Below are 24,116 nucleotides of genomic sequence, written 5' to 3'. Positions count from 1 at the left end.
AGCCACATGGTGCGCCGCCCCACCCCCCCAAAAAAGGAGGCTGTCATAAATACTATAGTAAAATTATACATAACATGCTAGCAGGGAAGGAAGATTAATTTTGACCTAAGAGATCATTTGGGGGGAAAGAGCTATGCATAATATAAGTATTAGTATGTTTATATTTGTCTCATATTTTCTGTAATGAGATATAGAGAATACGTGTCAGCCTCTATGTTTTCATATTTTGGCAACTAAATAAAAGTGGCCTTTGTTGTTTATGTTGGCATGTAGTCAGTATAAAAAATATTAATGAATATTTTGCATTTTGGGGGTACTAAGCCTTCAAAATACAATTTAATTAAAGTTAAATAAAATTAAAAATTCATTTCCTCAGTCCCAGTAGGCACATTTCAAGTGCTCACTGGCCACATGTGGCTAGTGTCTGCTGTATTAGACAGTCATTTATTATACAATTAATCTTTATCTAAATAAGGGAAAATATTTAAAGCACAGTAATTTAAATAGGTGTTTCTGGGCTGGAATTTTATGAATAATATACATTCTAATTGATAACCTGTATTCTAATGGGTTATATCTAAAACATTCTGCTATTTTTGGATTGAAGAAAATGCAATTCTGTTTGTAAAAGGATCAGATGGAGCTAATCAATAATGGGAAAAGCCTCATCTCAGTAGGGCTTTGTCTAGAGAATAGTTTTGCAATTAGGAGTGTCAGGAGGCTACAGTGAAATTTATGGATTTTCTCCTTCTTTGGGTGGAGCAGAAATTCTGAATCAACCTTTATAAGCTTGTTGGTCTCTTCTCATATGTCTTGTTTGTTTTTCCTCTTATTACCTGCAAGAGTCCCTTTCTGAAGTTGAAAGGATTATTATTTTTAACTCCAAATGACCAAACCCTGAGAAACCGACATGTTGCATTTTTGGTAACTTCTGATAGTTCCTATATATGTGTGTGTTAAGTGCATGCTCATGCTTGTAAGCGGGGGTGCCTGCCTGCTGGGTACCCTGCATGATGTTATTATATATTAGATATTTTAAATCTTGTGCCTGGGGTAGCAGTTTCTTCCTTTAGTGAAAGACATTCCTTCAATGGAATATCAAATATTAACTAGAAGTACAGCAGCCCCAGCTGATCTGGCAAGGAGCAATGAGAAATAATAGAACTATAGGATACCTTTCAAAACTGTCAGCTAGGATGGTGAGTACTTCAAAATACTGGTAGGAAATTTAACCTTCATTCCACAGTGATATGAGAATTGAGTTCTCATTTTGTGAAACTTGAAATGCAAAACTGGAAATCTAGCAGTGCTTGGAAATGATAAAAAAAAAAAAAAAGAGGAAGATTTACAGGAGCCTTCAGATAAAGTCCTAATGATGTAATTTTGAATTTCAAAAGCCCTGTTCATTTTCTTTCATCAAGGAAAGAACAGGAAACATGAAGAATATAGAAATCATCTTCATGGGGCTCTTAGGAATGCTGCTGTTCATTAAACTGTTTGGGAGAAGCAGGAAAAGGTCAAGCAGGAGGTGGGGGCAGGTCAAGTTCATATGAGCTAAGTGTTAAGTGAGGGGCCATGCAACAGTGGAGTTTCCAGATGCATTGAGGTTCTTCCCTGTTCCTAGTCTCAGTGATGCCAACATAAGCCTTTGGTTAAGAGACAGTTATTGTTTAATGGGTGCAATTATCCCCATTCTACAGGTGAGGAAACTGAGGCCTATAAAGGTTAAATAAATTGTTCAAGGACATATACCTAGTAAGTGAGCTTTGGCATCAAATGGGCCTGGAATTTGGACTCCACTTTTGCCGTTTACTAGCTGAGTACCATTGGTCAAATAATGTATTCAGAGACCCTATTGCTACTCAGTAAAATGAAAAAATAATAGCACCCACTATCACAGAGGTGGGGCAGGAAAGGGGTTTGGCATAACTCAGAGTTGATGTACTTAAAGTTCCGGTGCAGATGGAGTAGGCTAAATAAATGACTGTTGTCTTTTGCTGACTCCGTATAGAGTACGAGAGAGATGCTGCAGGAAGACACAAAAGAAATGGAGGAAGATTTTTTTCTTACTCTTCAGTAGCAGAATATTTTGGGGCTTCTGCTGACCATTTTGCTCTGAACATTTGAGGGGTGGAGTGGGGGGTGGGTGGGTCAGGGAGTGTTAGCATTTGTGATACCTTATACCAGGCATTTTGTTAGGCTCTGGGTCAGTCAGTATTAGGTTCGGCTACATATAACAGAAAAACCTAACATTGTAAAATGAGTTAAGACAATGGGAAATAAGCTCTAGTTAGCATTTCCATGCATTCGATTTTCAGCCACAGATGACTGACGTTAATTGGAAAATAAATACAATTTCCAAATACAAGTACTACAGTTTATTTATCCATTTGTTGTTGATGACAGCTGGGTTGTTTCTCCATGGGGACTCTTACCACAATGAACATCCTTGTCTGTGTGTCCTGGTTGACTTGTGTCCTCTCAGACAGTGGTCCCCAACCTTTTGGGCACCAGGGACCGGTTTTGTGGGACTATTTTTCCCCGAACGGGTGTGTGTGTGGGGGTGAGCAGGGATGGTTTAGGCAGCAGTGCGAGCGATGGGGAGCGGCAGATGAAGCTTCGCTCACTCGCCAGCTGCTCACCTCCTGCTGTGCGGCCCCGTTCCTAACAGGCCAGTACTGGTCCTCGGACCAGGGGTTGGGGACCTCTGCTCTAGGATATATACCGAGGAGTGGACAGTTTGGATGACAGGGTAGGCGTGGCTTCACCTTTACGAGATGATGCCAGATCGTGCTTCAGAGGGTTTCCCACCTCCAATGTGTGAGAGTTCCTGCTGCTCCAGATCATTGCCAGCACTAAATACTATAACACTTCATAATTTTTGTCATTCTGGTAGGGTTATCCTGATTTTTTTGGTATAGTATTATTAAGTAAACATTTCCCCATATGATTACACATTCTTCCTAAGTATAATTTGCAATAGGTATACTGTATTTTTTGTATGACTATCATAGTTTATATAATTAACCCTTTATTTTTTATAAACAATAAACAACTGTTTCATAAACAATCCTTTAGATTGCTTCAAACTTTTCAGAATGATAAAACACTGTGATGGGCAATCTTCATCTGTAAAACTTTTCCTGTATTGTATTATTTTTTTAGGATAGAGTCCTAGAAGTGGAATTATTTAGTCAAAGTGTACAAGCAAAAAGAAACTGTTTTAAGTGGGCGTAGGTGCCTTGAGGACAAAGGGAATCAAAGATTAGTGTAAAGGGAAGAAGTTTGCCTTTCTTGGTCCAGAGTTTAGCCAGAGGCTCCTAGTTTCTTCTTAGTTCTGTTACTGAAATTTGTGAAGGTGAGGTATGACATTGGAATGCACCCTCTTCCTTAATAGGACACTTTCCAGGAAAACAGCAATCTTTGAAGTCTTACTGATAAGGAGAAAAATATATCACGTGAAGACAGATTTTAGGTTTTATTTTGTTTCCTGTAGGCATTTATTGAGCTGTTATTTGGAAATGCTTTACATATATTATCTGTTAATCCTCAGCAACAAGGAGGTGGATTCTCTTATTATTCTCAGCTTAAGAATAAGAGGACCAAAGATTTATAGCTAAGTAGGTAGCAACGTCAAGATTTGAATCCAGGCAGTGTGTCTCCAGTGTACCATACTGTCTCCCTGCAACAGTATAAGAGCATTTCTACTTAATGTTTATGTGACCGATAGAAGCAATAGATACTGTCAGAATTCAGAGAAGGGAGAGATGAGTGTGGACTGGAGTGCACGAGGAAGGCTTCAGCAAGCAGCATCCTCCCTTTTGGTCGGACTGTGACTTGGAGTGTTTTTTAGACATCACATCAGATTTCTCTGGCAGTCTCATCTCTCAGCATCCTTATCTTGCAAAGTGAATTGGTAAAATGCACAGTGAATTCACAGACACTGTGTTCCTTCTGAAGTGTAGCTAGCTCATCCTTCAGGCTCGGTATGTGTTTGATGAGAAAGAAGTCTCCTTGGCTGGTCATGCATAGGGTGGAGTCAGCTAGAGATCTCCAGAACACTGCTGCCTCTGTGGTGGAGGACAGTAGGAACCTTCAACATCACAACTCCAGTTAAAGACTTAACAGAACGGAACACTCTGTGCCGAGTACAAAGTAAGGCATTTTCCTCTATGTTTGTTTTCTTTCATTGTTGTGACTTCTGGGAAACTGCAGGAGCAGACAGCCAAGAGTCATACACAATGATCACACAGTGCAACCCTTTCCTAGTAAATGGTAGGGTCAAGAGGTTGGAAATAACATAGCGCTCATGTTATCATCTGTGTGTTACATGATGTAACACAAAGACTCAAGCCAATATGGGAACCCCACTGCAGAACAAGGAATTTGTGGAATTCTCTATTCAATGTAGAGAATGTAAATTTTTGCATTTTACTAACAATGTACATTTTTACTAAACAACTCAGTGTGTAATGAGTCTTTTTGAATCTGAACCAAATCTATGAACTTTGATATACTCTTCCAACCAAATCAGGACTTGTCAGTCATTTATTCAACAAAAACCTTATAGAATGACAGCTCTGTGCCAGGCGCGAGGCTCAGCACTGGCCGGCCCAGGATAAAGGACTCTGCTCTTGGCCTCAAAGTCTTCACGGTTGACTAGATCTTCAGACACAGTGTCGCTGCAGCCAGGTGCTGATATTGGTGGTCACATAATGAGCACCACCCACAGTCTTGCCCTTGCCCCTTGATTTCTACAGCTGGTCCCCTCTTCTGGTGCAGCGAGGGGCCAGAACCTGAAAGAACTCTGCTCTGTGGACCACTTCTCCAGAGAAAAAATTCCCTGTACCACCCACTCCTACTTGCTGTGTTTCCCCCCCCCTCCCCAAACCCAAAGATTTTCCTGTGAAAATTATCCCAATTGCACCTACATTTAAAATTAAATTTTAATTTTAATTTAAAAAATTTTTAAATTTTTAATTGTACAGTCACATGCAGTTGTGGGAATAATACAGAGAGATTCCATGTATCTTTTTTCTAGTTTCCCCAAAGGTAACATCTTGCAAAACTAGCAGTACAGATAACATGTTAACATTGACACAATTCACAGTCTTATTCAGATTTTTTCAGAGTTGCTTGTATAGTTGATCATTGAACAACACAGGTTTGAACTGCGTGGGTCCACTTATATGCAGATTTTTTTAAATGAACACATTCAGTACTACACAACCTGCAGTTGGTTGAATCCGAGGATGTGGAACAGCAGATACTAGGGGCTGACTATAGGACTTGAGCATCTCTGGATTTTGGTATCTGCAACAGGTCCTGGAAGCAATGCCCTGTGGATATGGAGGGATGACTCTGTGTGTGTGTGTGTATGTGTGTGTGTTTAGTTCCCTGCAGTTTTATCATATGGGTGAGTACTGTCCACCACTGCACTCAAGATACAGAAGACCTCCATCACCACAGGATCCCTGGTGGTGTTGCCCTTTTATCACCATATCCACCTCCTCCTGCAACCCCCTCCCTCCAGGCCCAGTTCCTAATCCTTGGCAATCACCGATTTCGTCTCCATTTCTATCATTTTGTCATTTCAAGAATGCTACGTGAATGAAATCACATGGTATATAACCTTTGGAGAGTAGCTTTTCTCACACAGCGTAATTCCCTCAACACTCACCCAAGTTGTTGTATATCAGTAGTGTGTACCTTTTTATGGCTGAGTAGTATTCCATAGCATGGATGTCCAACAGTTTGTTGAACCGTTCACCTGCTGAAGGCCATCTGGGCCATTTCTAGTTTTTGGCTTTTATGAATAAAGCTACTATGAACATTTTTGTGCAGGTTTTTATGTGAACATATGTTTTCTTTTCTCTGGGATAAATGCCCATGAGTGCAATTGCTGACTCAAATGGTATTTGCGTGTTTAGTTTTATTTGTTTTTGTTTTTTTAAAAAATTTATTTATTTATTTATTGGCTGCGTTGGGTCTTCGTTGCGGTGCGCGGGCTTCTCATTGCGGTGGCTTCTCTTTGTTGCGGAGCACAGGCTCTAGGCACGTGGGCTTCAGTAGTTGTGGCTCGCGGGCTCTAGAGCGCAGGCTCAGTAGTTGTGGTGCATGGGCTTAGTTGCTCCCTGGCATGTGGGATCTTCCTGGACCAGGGCTCGAACCCATGTCCCCTGCACTGGCAGGCGGATTCTTAACCACTATGCCACCAGGGAAGCCCCACATGTTTAGTTTTATAGGAAAATTCCAAAGTATTTTCCAGAGAGGCTGTACCATTTTGCAATCCTGCCAGAACTGTATGAATTATCTAGTTTCTCCATATCCTTGCCAGCGTTTAGTGCTATCACTAATTTTTATTTTAACCATTCTGATAGGTTCCGACAAGTATGTAGTGATATCTCATTGAGGTTTTAATTTGCATTTCCCTAATGGTTAATGACATTGAACATCTTTTCATGTGTTACTTGCCATCTGTTATCTTTGATGAAACGTCTTTTCATGTCTTTTGCCCATTTTTCAGTTGGATTGTTTATTTTTTTATTACTGAGTTTTGAGAGTTCTTTATATATTCTGGATACTAATCCAACTAATTTGTTGGATTGTGGTTTTGCAAATATTTCTCCCCATCTGTATCTTGTCTTTTCATCCTCTTAACAAGGTCTTCACAAAGCAAAAGTTTTTCATTTTAATGAGATAAAATACATTTTTGTACTTCTTAATGTAGTTTCATGTCTACAGGGAAGATAAATGTTAGAGACCAGTTTCCTGAACACTTGAAGTCTCCCTGTAGAATCCTCTTTAAGATTCATTGCTCTTGAGAAATCAATTGCATGAAATTGTTGCATTTGCTAAAAAAGGAATTTTAGAAGGCAAGTTCACTAGCCTGCAGAGTTTGAGTCGTTCTACTTTCCTGTTTTCATCAAAATCTTGCCAAGTGGAAGTTTTGAGCTTCTGTGCCAGATGATTGCTAATGCTAAATAAATAGCAGTGATTGTTTTCTTACAGTCATATAGAACATGTTATCCTAAAAATTAAATATAAACATCAGGAGTGCTCATTTCCAGTTGGCTGTAAATCAGGCAGTTAAAATTAGAGATTCATATTCGCCTCAGCCCTGGAAGCTTCTGACCTGCAGTATAAACAAATTTTATATATATGTGTGTGTGTGTGTGTGTGTGTGTGTGTGTATCAGTATGAGTTCACCTTAAGCTAGCTGAATAAATTTTTAATTAATTAATTAATTAACTTTTGGCTGCGTTGGGTCTTTGTTGCTGTGCGCGGGCTTTCTCTAGTTGCTGCGAGCGGGGGCTACTCTTTGTTGCGGTGCCCGGCCTTCTCCTTGCAGTGGCTTCTCTTGTTGCGGAGCACAGCCTCTAGGAATGCGGGCTTCAGTAGGTGTGGCACACAGGCTCAGCACTTGTTGCGCACGGGCTTAGTTGCTCCGCGGCATGTGGGATCTTCCCAGACCCGGGCTTGAACCCGTGTCCCTGCGTTGGCAGGCGGATTCTTAACCACTGCGCCACCAGGGAAGTCCCTGAATAAATTTTTTAAATCTGATTTATTCTTCTCTTTCCACGCTCTGTCCTTAAATCCTTCGGACAAAAAAAAAAAACAACTTGCTGTATTTTTTGTCCTGTAAATTTTCCCTGCAGAAGGAACACTTTTCCTATATTATTAAATAAAAATGGAATATGAAAGGAAATACACTATCCTTTACTTTATAAGAGGCTTACATTTTCATCTTTAAAGGCAGACTTTCCTTTATGTTTATTTCCTTCTCCCTGCTATAATGACATGAAGCCTAACATACCTAAGGAGCTGATGTTCACCAGGAGACCACTTTCTTCCTTTGCTCTCCTACTGTACCAACGATGCAACTATCTTTGCATCTCTAGCAACTTTTTTTTGGCAGTCTGTCTCCCTGTCTAAATGGGATGACCTTTCAGGATCGGACCATGTCTTATTTGTTTTTTTGTTTTTGTTTTTGTTTTTAAATTACACTATACTAGGTGTGCTTTATTTATTTATTTATTTATTTATGGCTGTGTTGGATCTTCGTTTCTGTGCGAGGGCTTTCTCTAGTTGTGGCAAGCGGGGGGCCACTCTTCATCGCGGTGCGCGGGCCTCTCACTAGCGCGGCCTCTCTTGTTGCGGAGCACAGGCTCAGTAATTGTGGCTCACGGGCCCATTTGCTCCACGGCATGTGGGATCTTCCCAGACCAGGGCTCGAACCCGTGTCTCCTGCATTGGCAGGCAGATTCTTAACCACTGCGCCACCAGGGAAGCCCCGTCTTATTTGTTTTTATATCCCCAGCACCAAGAACAGAGCCCATCACATCAAAGGTGCTCAGTAAGTAATTGCAGAGTTCACAAACTTCAGTAACCAGTCAGTATCTGAAAAATGGCAACGTTCATTGTTCAGCAAATTTTCATCCTTACATATTGTTTCTTCCAACCCCTTGAGGGCAAAAGCTATCTTTTGCTTACGTCTTACTCGTTTCTTAAAACCCTATTGCTTGGAAAATAACTAGGCATTTAATAAATGTTGAATTTATCCATTCACTCAGCAAGTATGCACTGAATACATGATACTATGTTAGGAACCAGGAATATACACACTTACCTAGAAGATACCGTCTTTTCCTTCAGGTAACCTACAATCTAGTTGGGGGGAGGGCACATATAAATTACCACATAAAATATTTAAATAGCATGATAAGATATTATAACTTTTGTGTTAAAATGAGAGGTACAGACTATAATTAGCTAAAGAGTCTGTAGGAGGTCATCTGGCACGGACTGACCAAGGAAGGCTCTCTACCTAGTGGTCTGAGAAAATCCTCTGTCCTCACTATCCTCACTAGAATTTTCTGCTCACTCTCCCTCTATTCATGCTTTCCACAGTTCCTGCTTTCTCTTGAAATGCCACCCTTTTCATTGTTTTCTTTCTACCCAGACCCAGCATTGAATGTTGTATTAGGATTTTTTTTTTAATTAATTAATTTATTTTTATTTTTTGGCTGTGTTGGGTCTTCGTTTCTGTGCGAGGGCTTTCTCTAGTTGTGGCAAGTGGGGGGGCCACTCTTCATCGCGGTGCGCGGGCCTCTCACCGTCGCGGCCTCTCTCTTGTTGTGGAGCACAGGCTCCAGACGCGCAGGCTCAGCAGTTGTGGCTCACGGGCCCAGTTGCTCCGCGGCATGTGGGATCTTCCCAGACCAGGGCTCGAACCCGCATCCCCTGCATTGGCAGGCAGATTCTCAACCACTGCGCCACCAGGGAAGCCCTAGGATTTTTAAAACTGGTTTAAGTAAAAAGAGGAATGCCTTGCCTCATATAACCAGAAAGGGGGGTCTAGCCACATCTGATGTGGTGGATCGTCTGCCATGATGGCAGCCAACAATTCTCCCATCCCTGTATGTGCACACTACTCCCTACTCCTTCCATCAAGAGGTGGATACTGTTTCTCTTCCCCTTGAGTCTGGGCTGGACTTTTGACTCATTTTGACCAATAGAATGTGACAGAAGTGGTATTCTGCCAGCTCCACACCTTAAGAGGTTTGGCACCTTTTATTTTTAATCTCTTGGAAACGAGTCACTGTGTAACGAAGTCCAACTACCCTGGTAGAGAGGGGGGAGTCCTGGAAGAAGAGAGACTATAAAATATAAAATATTTTGTTTAAATGTATAAACATATACAAATAGAGACAGAGGCCTGGCCAGCCCCATGCATTCCAGCCACCCCCATTCCTATAGGTGCTGACATGTGAGGGGAGCCATCTTGGATACTCCAGCCCCAGACAGTGTTAGAAGAGCAGAGAAAAGCCATCCCCCTTGGAGGCTTGCTCAAAATGCAGAATCATGAGCAAATGAATGGTAGTTGTTGTAAGTCAATATGTTTTAGGGTGATTTGTCATGCAGCAATAGATAGTGGAAAAAGCTGGATCTAGTGCTCTCACAATTCAGCAATGAGTCTTTCTCCTTCCATGGTTCTGTTTTCCTCTTGGAGGAGACTGTCTTTGTATGTCTACCACATACAGCAGGGACGCCCACCATAGCAGCAGGCTCATAGTCTACCAGCTTAACCATGCCTACTGGAAGGGCACAGTTCTTTCCCAGTAGTTACAGCAAAAGTCTCAGGGGAAACTCTGATTGGCTCTGACTGGGGCACATGTCTATTTCTGCACAACTTACAGTGACTCTGATTGGCCAAGGCTGGATCACATGCCTCTTCCTGGAGCCAGGGGTCGTGCATGGTCTGCCTCACCTAAACCACTTGGATTGAGGGTGGGGGTGGGATGCGTCCCAAAAGAAAAATCCAGGCAGTATTTTGAGAATAAGGGGCTGGATGCTAGGCAGACAAAAACAACAAATATGTACTATAAGAGTCAAGTATAATCCTACCTTTTTTTTTTTTTAATATCTTTACTGGAGTATAATACAAAGTATAATACTTTGTATATAGTACAAAGCTTTACAGTGTTGTGTTAGTTTCTGCTGTATAGCAAAGTGAATCAGCTATATGTATACATATATCCCCATATCCACTCCCTCTTGCGTCTCCCCCCCACCCTCCCTAACCCACCCCTCTAGGTGGTCACAAAGCACTGAGCTGATCTCCCTGTGCTATGTGGCTGCTTCCCACTAGCTATCTGTTTTACATTTGGTAGTATATATATGTCCATGCCACTCTCTCACTTCGTCCCAGCTTACCCTTCCCCCTCCCCATGTCCTCGAGTCCATTCTCTACGTCTATGTCTTTATTCCTGTCCTGCCCGTAGGTTCTTCAGAACCATTTTCTTTTTTTAGATTCCATATATATGTGTTAGCAAACGGTATTTGTTTTTCTCTTTCTGACTTACTTCACTCTGTATGACAGGCTCTAGGTCCATCCACCTCACTACAAATAACTCAATTTCGTTTCTTTTTATGGCTGAGTAATATTCCATTGTATATATGTGCCACATCTCCTTTATCCATTCATCTGTTGATGGACACTTAGGTTGCTTCCATGTCCTGGCTATTGTAAATAGAGCTGCAGTGAGCATTGTGGTACATGACTCTTTTTGAATTATGGTTTTGGCAGGGTATATGCCCAGTAGTGGGATTCCTGGGTCGTATGGTAGTTCTATTTTTAGTTTTCTAAGGAATCTCCGTACTGTTTTCCATAGTGGCTGTATCAATTTACATTCCCACCAACAGTGAAAGAGGGTTCCCTTTTCTCCACACCCTCTCCAGCATTTATGGTTTGTAGATTTTTTGATGATGGCCATTCTGACTGGTGTGAGGTGATACCTCATTGTAGTTTTGATTTGCATTTCTCTAATGATTAGTGATGTTGAGCATCCTTTCATGTGTTTGTTGGCAATCTGTATATCTTCTTTGGAGAAATGTCTATTTAGGTCTTCTGCCCATTTTTGGATTGGCTTGTTTGATTTTGATATTGAGCTGCATGAGCTGCTTGTATATTTTGGAGATTAATCCTTTGTCAGTTGCTTCATTTGCAAATATTTTCTCCCATTCTGAGGGTTGTCTTTTCATCTTGTTTATGGTGTCCTTTGCTGTGCAAAAGCTTTTAAGCTTCACTAGGTCCCATTTGTTTATTTTTATTTCCATTTCTCTAGGAGGTGTGTCAGAAAGGATCTTGCTGTGATTTATATCATAGAGTGTTCTGCCAAAGTGTTTTCCTCTAAGAGTTTTATAGTGTCTGGCCTTACATTTAGGTCTTTAATCCATTTTGAGTTTATTTTTGTGTATGGTGTCAGGGAGTGTTCTAATTTCATTCTTTTACATGTAGCTGTCCAGTTTTCCCAGCACCACTTATTGGAGAGGCTGCCTTTTCTCCACTGTATATTCTTGCCTCCTTTATCAAAGATAAGGTGACCATATATGCATGGGTTTATCTCTGGGCTTTCTATCCTGTTCCATTGATCTATATTTCTCTTTTTGTGCCAGTACCATACTGTCTTGATTACTGTAGCTTTGTAGTATAGTCTGAAGTCTGGGAGCCTCATTCCTCCAGCTCCGTTTTTCTTTCTCAAGATTGCTTTGGCTATTCCGGGTCTTTGTGTTTCCATACAAAGTGTGAAATTTTTTGTTCTAGTTCTCTGAAAAATGCCATTGGTAGTTTGATAGGGATTGCATTGAATCTGAAGATTGCTTGGGGTAGTATAGTCATTTTCACAGTATTGATTCTTCCAATCCAAGAACATGGTGTATCTCTCCATCTGTTTATATCATCTTTAATTTCTTTCATCAGTGTCTTATAGTTTTCTGCATACAGGTCTTTTGTCTCCTTAGGTAGGTTTATTCCTAGGTATTTTATCTTTTTGTTACAATGGTAAATGGGAGTGTTTCCTTCATTTCTCTTTCAGAATTTTCATCATTAGTGTATAAGAATGCAAGAGATTTCTGTGCATTAATTTTCTATCCTGCTACTTTACCAAATTCATTGATTAGCTCTAGTAGTTTTCTGGTAACATCTTTAGGATTCTCTATGTATAGTGTCATGTCATCTGCAAACAGTGACAGTTTTACTTCTTCTTTTCCAGTTTGGATTCCTTTTATTTCTTTTTCTTCTCTGATTGCTGTGGCTAAAACTTCCAAAACTATGTTGAATAATAGCGGTGAGAGTGGGCAGTCTTATTTTGTTCCTGATCTTAGAGGAAATGCTTTCAGTTTTTCACCATTGAGAACGATGTTGGCTGTGGGTTTGTCATATATGGCCTTTATTATGTTGAGGGAGGTTCCCTCTGTGCCTACTTTCTGGAGGGTTTTTATCATAAATCGGTGTTGAATTTTGTCAGAAGATTTTTCTGCATCTATTGAGATTATCATATGGTTTTTATCCTTCAATTTGTGAATATGGTGTATCACATTGATTGATTTACGTATATTGAAGAATCCTTGCATTACTGGGATAAATCCCACTTGATCACGGTGTACGATCCTTTTAATGTGCTGTTGGATTCTGTTTGCTAGTATTTTGTTGAGGATTTTTGCATCTATGTTCATCAGTGATATTAGCCCGTAGTTTTCTTTTTTTGTGATATCTTTGTCTGGTTTTGGTATCAGGGTGATGGTGGCCTCATAGAATGAGTTTGGGAGTGTTCCTCCCTCTGCTACATTTTGGAAGAGTTTGAGAAAGATAGGTGTTAGCTCTTCTCTAAATGATAGAAGTCGCCTGTGAAGCCATCTGGTCCTGGGCTTTTGTTTGTTGGAAGATTTTTAATCACAGTTTCAATTTCAGTGCTTGTGATTGTTATGTTTATATTTTCTATTTCTTCCTGGTTCAGTCTCGGAAGGTTGTGCTTTTCTAAGAATTTGTCCATTTCTTCCAGGTTTTCCATTTTATTGGTATATGGTTGCTTGTAGTAATCTCTCATGATCCTTTGTATTTCTGCAGTGTCAGCTGTTACCTCTCCTTTTTCATTTCTAATTCTCTTGATCTGAGTCTTCTCCCTTTTTTTCTTGATGAGTCTGGCTAATGGTTTATCGATTTTGTTTATCTTCTCAAAGAACCAGCTTTTAGTTTTATTGATCTTTGCTATTGTTTCCTTCATTTCTTTTTCATTTCTGATCTTTATGATGATTTCTTTCCTTCTGCTAACTTTGGGGTCTTTTTTGTTCTTCTTTCCTAATTGCTTTAGGTGTAAGGTTAGGTTGTTTATTTGAGGTGTTTCTTGTTTCTTGAAGTAGGATTGTATTGCTCTAAACTTCCCTGTTAGAACTGCTTTTGCTGCATCCCATAGGTTTTGGGTTGTCGTGTTTTCATTGTCATTTGTTTCTAGTTATTCTTTTATTTCCTCTTTGATTTATTCAGTGATCTCTTGGTTATTTAGTAGTGTATTATTTAGCCTCCATGTGTTTGTATTTTTTACAGTTTTTTTTCCTGTAATTGATATCTAGTCTCATAGTGTTGTGGTTGGAAAAGATACTTGATACGATTTCAATTTTCTTAAATTTACCAAGGCTTGATTTGTGATGCAAGATATGATCTATCCTGGAGAATGTTCCATGAGCAGTTGAGAAGAAAGTGTATTCCTTTGTTTTTGGATGGAATGTCCTTTCAATATCCATTAAGTCCATCTTGTTCAATTTGTCATTTAAAGCTTGTGTTTCTATATTTATTTTCATTTTGGATGATCTGTCCATTGGTGAAAGTGGGGTGTTAAAGTCCCCTACTATGATTGTGTTACTGTCAATTTCCCCTTTTATGGCTGTTAGCATTTTGCCTTATGTATTGAGGTGTTCCTATGTTGGGTGCAGAAATATTTTCAATTGTTATATCTTCTTCTTGGATTGATCCCTTCATCATCCAAGATCATCCATCATCCCTTCATCATTATGTAGTGTCCTTCTTTGCCTCTTGTAATAGTCTTTATTTTAAAGTCTATTTTGTCTGATATGAGAATTGCTCCTGCAGCTTTCTTTTGATTTCCTTTTGCATGGAATATCACTTTCAGTCTGTATGTGTCCCTAGGTCTGAAGTGGGTCTCTTGTAGACAGCATATATATGGGTCTTGTTTTTGTATCCATTCAGCCAGTCTGTGTCTTTTGGTTGGAGCATTTAATCCATTTACATTTAAGGTAATTATCGATATGTATGTTCCTATCACCATTTTCTTAATTGTTTTGGGTTTGTTTTTGTAGGTTTTTTCCTTCTCTTGTGTTTCATGCCTAGAGAAGTTCCTTTAGCATTTGTAGTAAAGCTGGTTTGGTGTTGCTGAATTCTCTTAGCTTTTGCTTGTCTGTAAACATTTTAATTTCTCCATGGAATCTGAATGAGATCCTTGCTGGGTACAGTAATCTTGGTTGTAGGTTTTTCTCTTTCATCACTTGAAATATGTCCTGCCACTCCCTTCTGGCTTGCAGAGTTTCTGCTGAAAGATCAGCTGTTAACCTTATGGGGATTCCCTTATATGTTATTTGTTGCTTTTTCCTTGCTGCTTTTAAGATTTTATTTTGTATTTAATTTTTGATAGTTTGATTTTATGTGTCTCAGCGTGTTTCTCCTTGGATTTATCCTGTATGGGACTCTCTGTGCTTCCTGGACTTGATTGACTCTTTCCTTTCCCATTTTAGGGAAGTTTTCAACTATAATCTCTTAAGATATTTTCTCAGCCCCTTTCTTTTTCTCTTCTTCTTCTGGGACCCCTATAATTCAAATGCTGGTGCGTTTAATGTTGTCCCAGAAGTCTCTGAGACTGTCCTCAATTCTTTTTCATTCTTTTTTCTTTGTTCTGCTCTGCAGTAGTTATTTCCACTCTTTTATCTTCCAGGTCACTTATCCGTTCTTCTGCCTCAGTTATTCTGCTATTGATTCTTTCTAGAGAATTTTTAATTTCATTTATTGTGTTGTTCATCATTGTTTGCTTGCTCTTTAGTTCTTCTAGGTCCTTGTTAAACGTTTCTTGTATTTTCTCCATTCTATTTCCAAGATTTTGGAATCATCTTTACTATCATTACTCTGAATTCTTTTTCAGGTAGACTGCCTATTTCCTCTTAATTTGTTTGGTCTGGTGGGTTTTTACCTTGCTCCTTCATCTGCTGGGTATTTCTCTGTCTTCTCATTTTGCTTAACTTAACTGTGTTTGGGGTCTCCTTTTCGCAGGCTGCAGGTTCGTAGTTCCCATTGTTTTTGGTGTCTGCCCCCAGTGGGTAAGGTTGGTTCAGTGGGTTGTGTAGGCTTCCTGGTGGAGGGGACTGGTGCCTGTGTTCTGGTGGATGAGGCTGGATCTTGTCTTTCTGGTGGGCAGGTCCACGTCCGGTGGTGTGTTTTGGGGCGTCTGTTACCTTATTATGATTTTAGGCGGCCTCTCTGCTAATGGGTAGGGTTGTGTTCCTGTCTTGCTAGTTGTTTGCCATGGGGTATCCAGCACTGGAGCTTGCTGGTTGTTGAGTGGAGCTGGGTCTTAGCGTTGAGACGGAGATCTCTGGGAGATCTCTTGCCGATTGATGTTATGTGGGGCCAGGAGGTCTCTGGTGGTCCAGTGTCCTGAACTCGGCTCTCCCACCTGAGACGCTCAGGCCTGACACCTGGCCGGAGCCCCAAGACCTTGTCAGCCACACGGCCAGGTACGTGGGGAGTTTTTTGCCTTTTGGGAAGTCTGAGGTCTTCTGCCAGCATTCAGTAGGTGTTCTGCAGGAGTTGATCCACCTATAGATGTATTTTTGATGTATTTGTGGGGAGGAAGGAGATCTCCACGTCTTACTCCTCCACAATCTTGAAGGTCCTCTCTGAGCCTCAGGGCCCTGGGCCGCCTGCGGCCCTTTCCTGGCTCCTGCCCACCCAGCCCTGCACTGCTGGCAGCGTTGCGGCCACTGAAGCCTGGGCACCTGGACAGATGCCTGTCGAGCCTGGCCTCTCCAGGTTTGAGATTGTCTGCAAGCTGGTCTCCAGGCCCCTGGCCATCCTCAGCCCGCTTCCCACCACGGTGGCTGAGGCCAAGGTCCCAGAAACACCCTACCTCTTTTATGAAGCCTTTTCTCATCATTCCAAACTTTAAACTATTACAGCTCAAAAGATCTGTTCCAATTCTTTCGTGCTTATTAGCATGTGCTGCCTTATTGTGCCACTTACACTTTGGAAGTAAATTCTTATTTCACACCCTAGATTTTGTACTTTTGTCTTCCTTATTGTTCTGACTGCATTCGCTGCTTAAAAATTGTGATTTTTTTTTAAAAATTACTTTTTTCAGAGAGGGTTTTGGAGGTTATTATCAGAGGCACAGACAATTTCTTACATTGAAGAAGAATTTAAGTGTTCTGTCTGTCTCTGTCTCTCTGTCTCTGTCTCTATGGGTCTGACAAAATCCTGGGCATTGCCTCCAAAAGAAGGTGCATGGTCTCTTTTCCCTGTGGGTCCTAATTCCAAATAGGAGAGCCAAATGGTGATCAGCATTGCTTGTTTTCTTTCTTTTCTGCGGAGCTTGCTCTTGTGCTATTTAATTTGGGGTTTTAAAAACATTATTTTGTATGAGTGCCCAGTAGAGAAGCTTTTGGGCAACTAGCTTGTGAAATAGATCTAAATGATCTAAAAAAGAACATCCTCTGTTAATTAAAATTGAAGTGAGCCTAATAAAATTTTAATTCATCCTTTTTATGGAGGGTCAGCATTTCCAGAATGGAGTTCTTCTAAGCAATCCCAAGACAGTAATAGAAATGGAAAGGAGATGACTGTTGTCACACCAACCAATGCCCAACCTTGATTTGTCATGGACCTTACTTAGGTCTGCCCTCTCTAAAGTTACACACAGACACAGTTACACACACACATGTACACACATACACTTGAGCAATATAATTTCTGTAGTCCTAAGTACCTGGAATAAATGAGGTATCAGGCAAATGGGGGAGGGGAACCCAGAGATAGACTCTTATAGATCTCAGAATGGATCTTTATAAGATTAAACTGACATAAAGACTTAATAATAACAGACTGTCTTGCCTTTGTATCAAAATTTATACTTGTAAAAGTGCTATTACATTTGTGTATTTGAGATGATACCACCACTGGTGACTTAAATCCAGGATTAAGAATACCATCATTGCATGTGTCCTTTGAGTCTTTGTTGTCTTTAAAATTTTAAATTACTATGAAATATTGTGTATGTGTGTAGGAATGAATACATAGCCAGTATACCAATAGTCTTTCATTAGGGAATTCCCTGGTGGTCCAGTGGTTAAGACTCCACACTTCCAATGCAGGGGGCCCGGGTTCCATCCCTGGTTGGGGAACTAAGATCCCACATGCTGCGCCGTGTGGCCGAAAAATAAAAAATAAATAAATAAAATAATATTCAAAAAAATAGCCATTCAAAAAAAAAAAAAAAAAAATAGCCATTCATTAAATATGGCATTATTTATAATCTTGTATTCCTCTCCTACTGTATCCTTCTTTATCCCCCCCACCAGAGGTAAATACTGTCCTGAAATTTGTGTATATGATGCTCTTACATTTCTTAATAGTTTATATATCTTTGGTCTCCTAAAAAATGTCACTTATTCTTAATATTTTAACTTTATCTGAATAGAATCTCACAACAGGTAATTTTATGTGGCTTGCTTTTTTTGTTTCTCAGTATTGTTGGTGAAATTCATCCATTTGATTTTCTTAGCTCAAGTTTTGTTTGTGGCTTATCTTTTCAGTTTATTATTATTTCTTTTCATAAGCAGAAGTTTTAAAACTTTAATGTCGTTGAATCTTTATGGTTTATGCTTTTATGTGAACTGCTTTTTATGACTTGAGATCATAATGATATTCTTCCATTTTCTTCTGGCAGTTTTAAAAATTGTGTTTTCTCCTTTAGGTCTTTAATCTATCTGGCATGGATTTTTTGTGTATGCCTTGAGGTAGGGATCAATTTTTTTTTTTTCCCCAAGTGAAAAGGCAGAGCACATCACTCCATTCCTTTGCTTAAAAATTTCCAAATCTTCCCATTTTCCTCAGAATTCAACTCAGAGTTCTTAAAATAGCGTAAATGGCCCTATGTGATCTAGTCCTTTGAAATGTCTCTGATTTCATCTACTGTTGTTCCAGGGAACACTAGCCTCCTTGCTCTTTCTTGAGCACTCCCAAATGTTCCTGCTTCAGGGCCTTTGTACTTGCTGTTCGTTCTTTCTGCAGTGTTCAGATATCTACATGGCTGGCTGTCTTTTTCCCAAGTCTCTGCTCAGATGTCACCTTATCATGGAGGCCTTCCCTGGCCACCCTAGCTAAAATCACACACACGCACTCACATTTCATATCTCTCTTCTCTGCTTTGTAGTAACTTACCTGAAAAACTCCCTGGGCCTGGTGCAGTTGTATCATATACGGTGGGGGGTGGGGGGAGTATTTTAAAGTGTTGATTTAATTTTTTGAACGGTTTTAGGACTGTATGGGCTTTTCTATTTCTTCTTAAGTTTTGATAAGTTTATGCTTTTTATTTAAAAATATATTTTGTTATTTTACTTTTTGAATGGTTAATATATGCACACAGTTCAAGCATTCAAGTTTAAAAAACATATACAGTGAGAAATAAATCCCCAACTCTCCTTTTAGCTACCTAGTTCTTCTCTCCTTCCATCAGTTTCTTGTCTGTTTCCCTAGTTTCATGTTAATCCTCCCAGAAATATGCTATGCATATTTAAGCATATACATATATTGTTTTTATATAAATGGTGGAATACCACATATATTATTCTGCACATTGCTTTTTTCACTTAACTGTATATGTTAGAGATACTTCTGTAGCTATACATTGGAGAGCTGCCATTCTATTACAGGTACCTAACACTCCACTGGATGCCTGTATCATAATTTATTGATACTTAGTCTCCTTCTGAAGGACATTGAGGTTGTTCTCGATTTTTGCAGTGGCCTTCTAACCAGTGTCCCTTAACCCATCTTTAATCAGTGCTTCACACAGCTATCAGGTATTTCCTCTTCTTAAATTTCCATCCTGATATTGTCATGTCCCCATTCAGAAACCTCTAGCAGCTGCCCAATACCCAAGAATAGGGTTGAACTTCTTAGCCTTGAAAGTAGAGCCCTGCACCACATGGTGTCCACCTACTTTTTCCATCATGTCTTTCTGTTCCTGAAGAGACTCCCTAAACTGATGACTTGAGGTTTTCCAAATGTACCCTTGTTTTTATGCTCAGTATTTTTCTTCTGCCTGCACTTCCCTCCCAGCTCAACCCATTGAAGGGAGGAGCACATCCCTCCTTCCTCCTAGGCTGGTCACATGCACTGCACTTTCAATATTTCAACTCAGTCTCCCACTAGTACACCCTTCATAACCAGACCAGGTGTTCTGAATGTCTCTTCTAGACGCCATATTTCTTGTGGGCAGGGACTCTTCCCTGGAAATAGGGAATACTAAAATGCAAAGATATGTCTTGACTTTTAAGTAGCTTCCAACATAAAGGTGAGCCAGACATGCAAAATTAAAATACACAACACCACAGATCGTTGTTTAGGGGGAAGTGTATTTTTTGCTCAGTGGAATCAGAAGAAGAAAAATATGAGCTTAAAAAAAAACCCAAAAACCAAAAAAAACAACTCTGGTCCCTACTCCAGGGCCTGGCACATAGAAGATGTCCCGTAAGTGCATGTTGAATAAGAGTAACACAAAAGGAAGCATTTAAGGCAAGCCTCACAACATCTTGCCAAAAATCCATCTTTTATCATAAACATACAGATTAAGTCAACAAGTAGTGGAGATGTCGCTCATCTCTTGAGGAAAAAGGGCAGTGTGGGAGGGGGTGGAATCAAGTTTCAGCAAGGGAGGGAGGCAGAGCAGCCGCACCTGGAGAGTGGTCTCGTGCGGGCGGGGCGCGCAGGGGGAGGGGCGGAGAGGGGAAGGGGGAGGAGACTCGCGTCCCTGCCCCGCCTTCCCCCCCCACCCCAAGGCGGCGGCGGCGGCGGCGGCGGTGGTGGCGTAGGGCGGCCGCGGGGTGTCGGTAGCATCTGCGGCAGCCCGCGCCGCCGCCTGGCCGAGGCTCCCCGCCGGGGAGCCCGAGCACGGCCCGCAGCTCGCGGCGCGGCGGCACGGGGCCCCGGGAAAGTTCCCGGCGCGAGCGCCGAGATGCCGGGCAGCGACACGGCGCTCACCGTGGACCGGACCTACTCCGACCCGGGCCGGCACCGCTGCAAGAGCCGGGTGAGAGGCGCGCGCGGAGTGGCGGTGGGGGCACCCGGCCGAGGGGCGAGGCCGGGTGGGCTTGGGCTCCCGCGGGAACGACGTCGCCCTGCGCGTTTCGCCGCCTCCCTCCCTCTCTTCCCGGCGGCCCCGAGTCCAGGCTTCCTCGCATAGTTCTAGCTGACGGGGTTGGGAAGTGGGGAGTGGGAGCCCGGCCCGCGGTTCCGAGACCCCAGGTCCCCCTCCCGGGCGGGAGCGGCGCAAAGCCCCGCCCTCCGCCCTCCTCCGCTCGTCGGTCCCAGCGCGCCCGGGTCTCCCCGACGGCCGGCGCTCCGCCGCCCTCTCTGCCAGGGAGCGCCCGCCGCGCGGTGCGAGACGCGAGGGGAATCCCGCCGTCGGCGGCACCGTGTTCGCGGAGGACGGCCTCCTTCCCTCTTTGTAAGCTCCGGTGCTGCCGCCGCGTCTCCGCAGACGTCGGGGATTTCGGGCTCGGGGCTGGTGGCCGGAGCCCGCGCGCTGCGCGCGGCCGGAGCGCGGAGGGGCGGCGGACCAGCTTCCAGGTTTCCCGCGGCCGCTCCTCCCGGCTCTGCCCCAGTGAAAAGTCATTCTGCGCGCTGCCTCTTCAGAGTTTTTAGCCGTGTGGAGCCGGCGCCCTCTCCATTGTTTGCAGTGTAATTTGCTGTTGCTGATTTTGGCTGTGGGCGAAAATAGCTTTTCAGAGTATGCAGCGGAGACGAGCCGTAAAGTGCTTGAACGTAGAGGGAGGCCTCAGCCTGAGCGCTGGTCCCTCGGGGATACCTTTGCTCTCCTGAGGGGTTTAATCGTCCAGGCTCAACACTTCGCTCTCCCCTTGGCTGATTGAAGTGCCATTTAGAACAGCACCCTCCACCCTGGCATTTGTTCGGGCGGGGGATACCTGGAGGTGTTCTTTGCTCTAACCGCTCACTTGTCCGATCTTAGCCTTTGAGTGCCAGCCTCCCTGCATCAAGTTCACGGAGGTAGGGTCGTGCTCGCATCGGTTAATCAATTTAACAGAATGATTTAACTTTTTTCGGATTAAATATATTTAGTGGAGTAATACTTACCTCCTGCATCCAGTTCGCTCTCCCCTCCCCCCAAAGAATTCTCTTAATTTTTGGCACTTTCTTTAAAAGTTCCATAACAGTTTGTCATGAAAATAACTAGAAACTCCATTTGGAGGAAAACATTGATAAAAGATCTTTGGTTACCTACAGTTAGAAGTTTTTGGAGGGATGGCTGCTGGTGAATACAGTGTTAAATGCGAAGAAAGGTGAAGATCTTTTTCTAATGCGTTTGTAATTGGGAGGGCTGGCCCATCATGTTGTAGCTGACAGAAGAAATTTCAGATTTGAAAAAAAATGTGGAAGCTGGGTTTCTCTTGTCACAACTGTGATGATCTTCGCGTAAACAACAGGATTAGTAATCTATGAGGGATGGATGGCTCACTGAGCCCATTTAAGCAATTTGGCAAAACTCACGGAACTTTCCAAAACTCACTCTTTTTACTACTGAGATGGAAAGTGGCAAAGCAGATGTGTAAGTCAGCTGAAGACTTTATCTCTCTTGTATCTGCCATTGTTCCATTTCCACACCCATTTTTTCTGTTAAAGGACCGCAACCTTATGTGAAGGGGGTTTCTTATTTTGTTTAAAATTCTACTGACAGTGTCAAACTACTACATTGTTTTGTTAGCATGGAGATACCCGGTTTTTATATAGACCACATATTAAAACTGAGTTAGACATTGTATGTACTGAATATTCTAAATTAGCTTATTGGGCAAATGAAATCTGGTGAGGACTGGAAGAAATTGAATCAAAGAAGGCTAGAGCTTCAGTGGACCGTGGTCACAAGTTCTACAGCACTGATGACGCTGAGATCCCTGTTTAAACTTCTTGACTGTCTGCTTTTAGGGTTTTTATTGTTGAGACAGTGGGGAATAGAAAGAATGAGTGGCCTTTTTGAAAACTCCTAAGAGCCTTTCTCAAGTGGGGCTGATGTAATTTTGATCTGTCCTGAAGGCAGCAATAAGTCTGCTGTAATGAAGGAAAGGCAGCAGTAATTTTCCTGTGCAGAAGGTAGCCCATTAGACGATTCTAATTCCTGTTTTGTGGAACTCACTTAGATGTAGCTCTAAAGATTTATTTTCTTTACACTCAGAATGTATATAATGCCGAGGGAAAACATCAAGTGGCACTAAGTTTTAATTTCTTGATGTCACCTTCTCGACTTAGCAATAAACCATCTAGTATAGGATTTTAGAAGAACTTTTTTGTGGACTCCTTTGGTAAGTGAGCTCCCCTAAAAACACTATAATGAGAACTGGAGGTGCATGTGAAGAGCTGATTAACTTTCGGAGATATGCAGATTCCTCCCAGGCAGGGGCTAAGACGCTATGAGATCAAGTTCTTGGTTACCAAATGGTCATTTTTTGAGTTCAAAATTGATACTTTGTTGAGAAAACAGGGAACATACTCGTCTCTCTTTCTGAGCTTGTTTAAGCCTTTGAGACTGGAATAATAATGAGGCAGTGTACTATTTTAACAGTGTACAAGTCTATTTTTACAGCCACGTGGATTAACCTAAATTTTTCCCCCCTGAGTGAAAATTTAATATAACTGATGAATTCTGTGATTGTCTCTAAGCTGACAAGTCAGGATCATTCACATTTTTAAACTTCATCTGGGTAAAACTCAGAAATGGTACATGTTAAAACTCAACGCACGTAATATCCCTCTGCTTTAAAATAAAGAGCATCTGTAATTAGATTCCTGCTTTTTTTTTATGCCCTAGATAGTTAAAGCGTATTATCTTTTTATTTATTTATATTTTTAAAATATTTATTTATTTATTTATTTGGCTGTGCTGGGTCTTAGTTGCCGCACACAGGATCTTTAGTTGCGGCATGCGAACTCTTTGTTGCGGCATGTGGGATCTAGTTCCCTGACCAGGGATCAAACCCGGCCCCCTGCTTTGGGAGCATGGAGTCTTAGCCACTGGACTACCAGGGAAGTCCCCTATTATCTTTTTAAGAATATAGGCAGTCTGCTTTCTAGACAGCAACTGGTTTTTATTAATCAGTTATATCTGAATCAAATTTTTGTTAGTCCTAATTTTAAATGTCCTAAAATACCATCTTCAGCCACTTGGGTATAGTGGTGAACAGCTGTGGCTCTGGGAGCAGAAGACTTGGGTCGTATTCTGGCTCTTCACACTTCCCAGCTGGGTGACTGCTGGGGCAGGGTCTCACCTTTCTGAGCCTCCAGTTCCCCATCTATAAAAGGTGATAATAATCCCTACTTTTGGGAGTGATTATGAGTCTTCAATAAGAGAATTTGTAAAAACAATGGTTTTAAGCCATTAATACTCAAGTATTAGCTGTTTTTCTCCATATATGTAAGGTGGATAATTTTTTTTTTCTTGCTCTGTTGATACCACTAATCAGAACTGCTAGTTGTCCTGAGT

At 41.6% G+C, this 24,116-nt stretch overlaps 1 protein-coding gene across 5 annotated transcripts in view; it reads left to right on the top strand.

The window, feature by feature from the left end:
• Positions 1–24,116, top strand: part of TMCC3 (transmembrane and coiled-coil domain family 3) — a 439,356-nt gene that overhangs the window by 344,914 nt on the left and 70,326 nt on the right. The window contains exon 1 of one of the 5 annotated variants that reach the window (XM_059936678.1): positions 20,461–20,651. The exons of 3 other annotated variants lie outside the window; for them this stretch is intronic. In XM_059936678.1, coding sequence (XP_059792661.1) covers positions 20,577–20,651 — 75 coding nt within the window. In that variant the 5' untranslated portion in view covers positions 20,461–20,576. Of the gene's footprint in view, positions 1–20,460; positions 20,652–20,971; positions 21,069–24,116 lie in introns of those variants that run through there. One more of the 5 variants, XM_059936680.1, reaches the window with a different exon arrangement.

The sequence above is a fragment of the Balaenoptera ricei genome, chromosome 10 (genome assembly GCF_028023285.1).
Source record: "Balaenoptera ricei isolate mBalRic1 chromosome 10, mBalRic1.hap2, whole genome shotgun sequence".
Lineage (NCBI taxonomy): Eukaryota > Metazoa > Chordata > Mammalia > Artiodactyla > Balaenopteridae > Balaenoptera > Balaenoptera ricei.
Note: the sequence above shows the minus strand (reverse complement) of the source record. Positions and strands in the feature narration are given on the sequence as shown.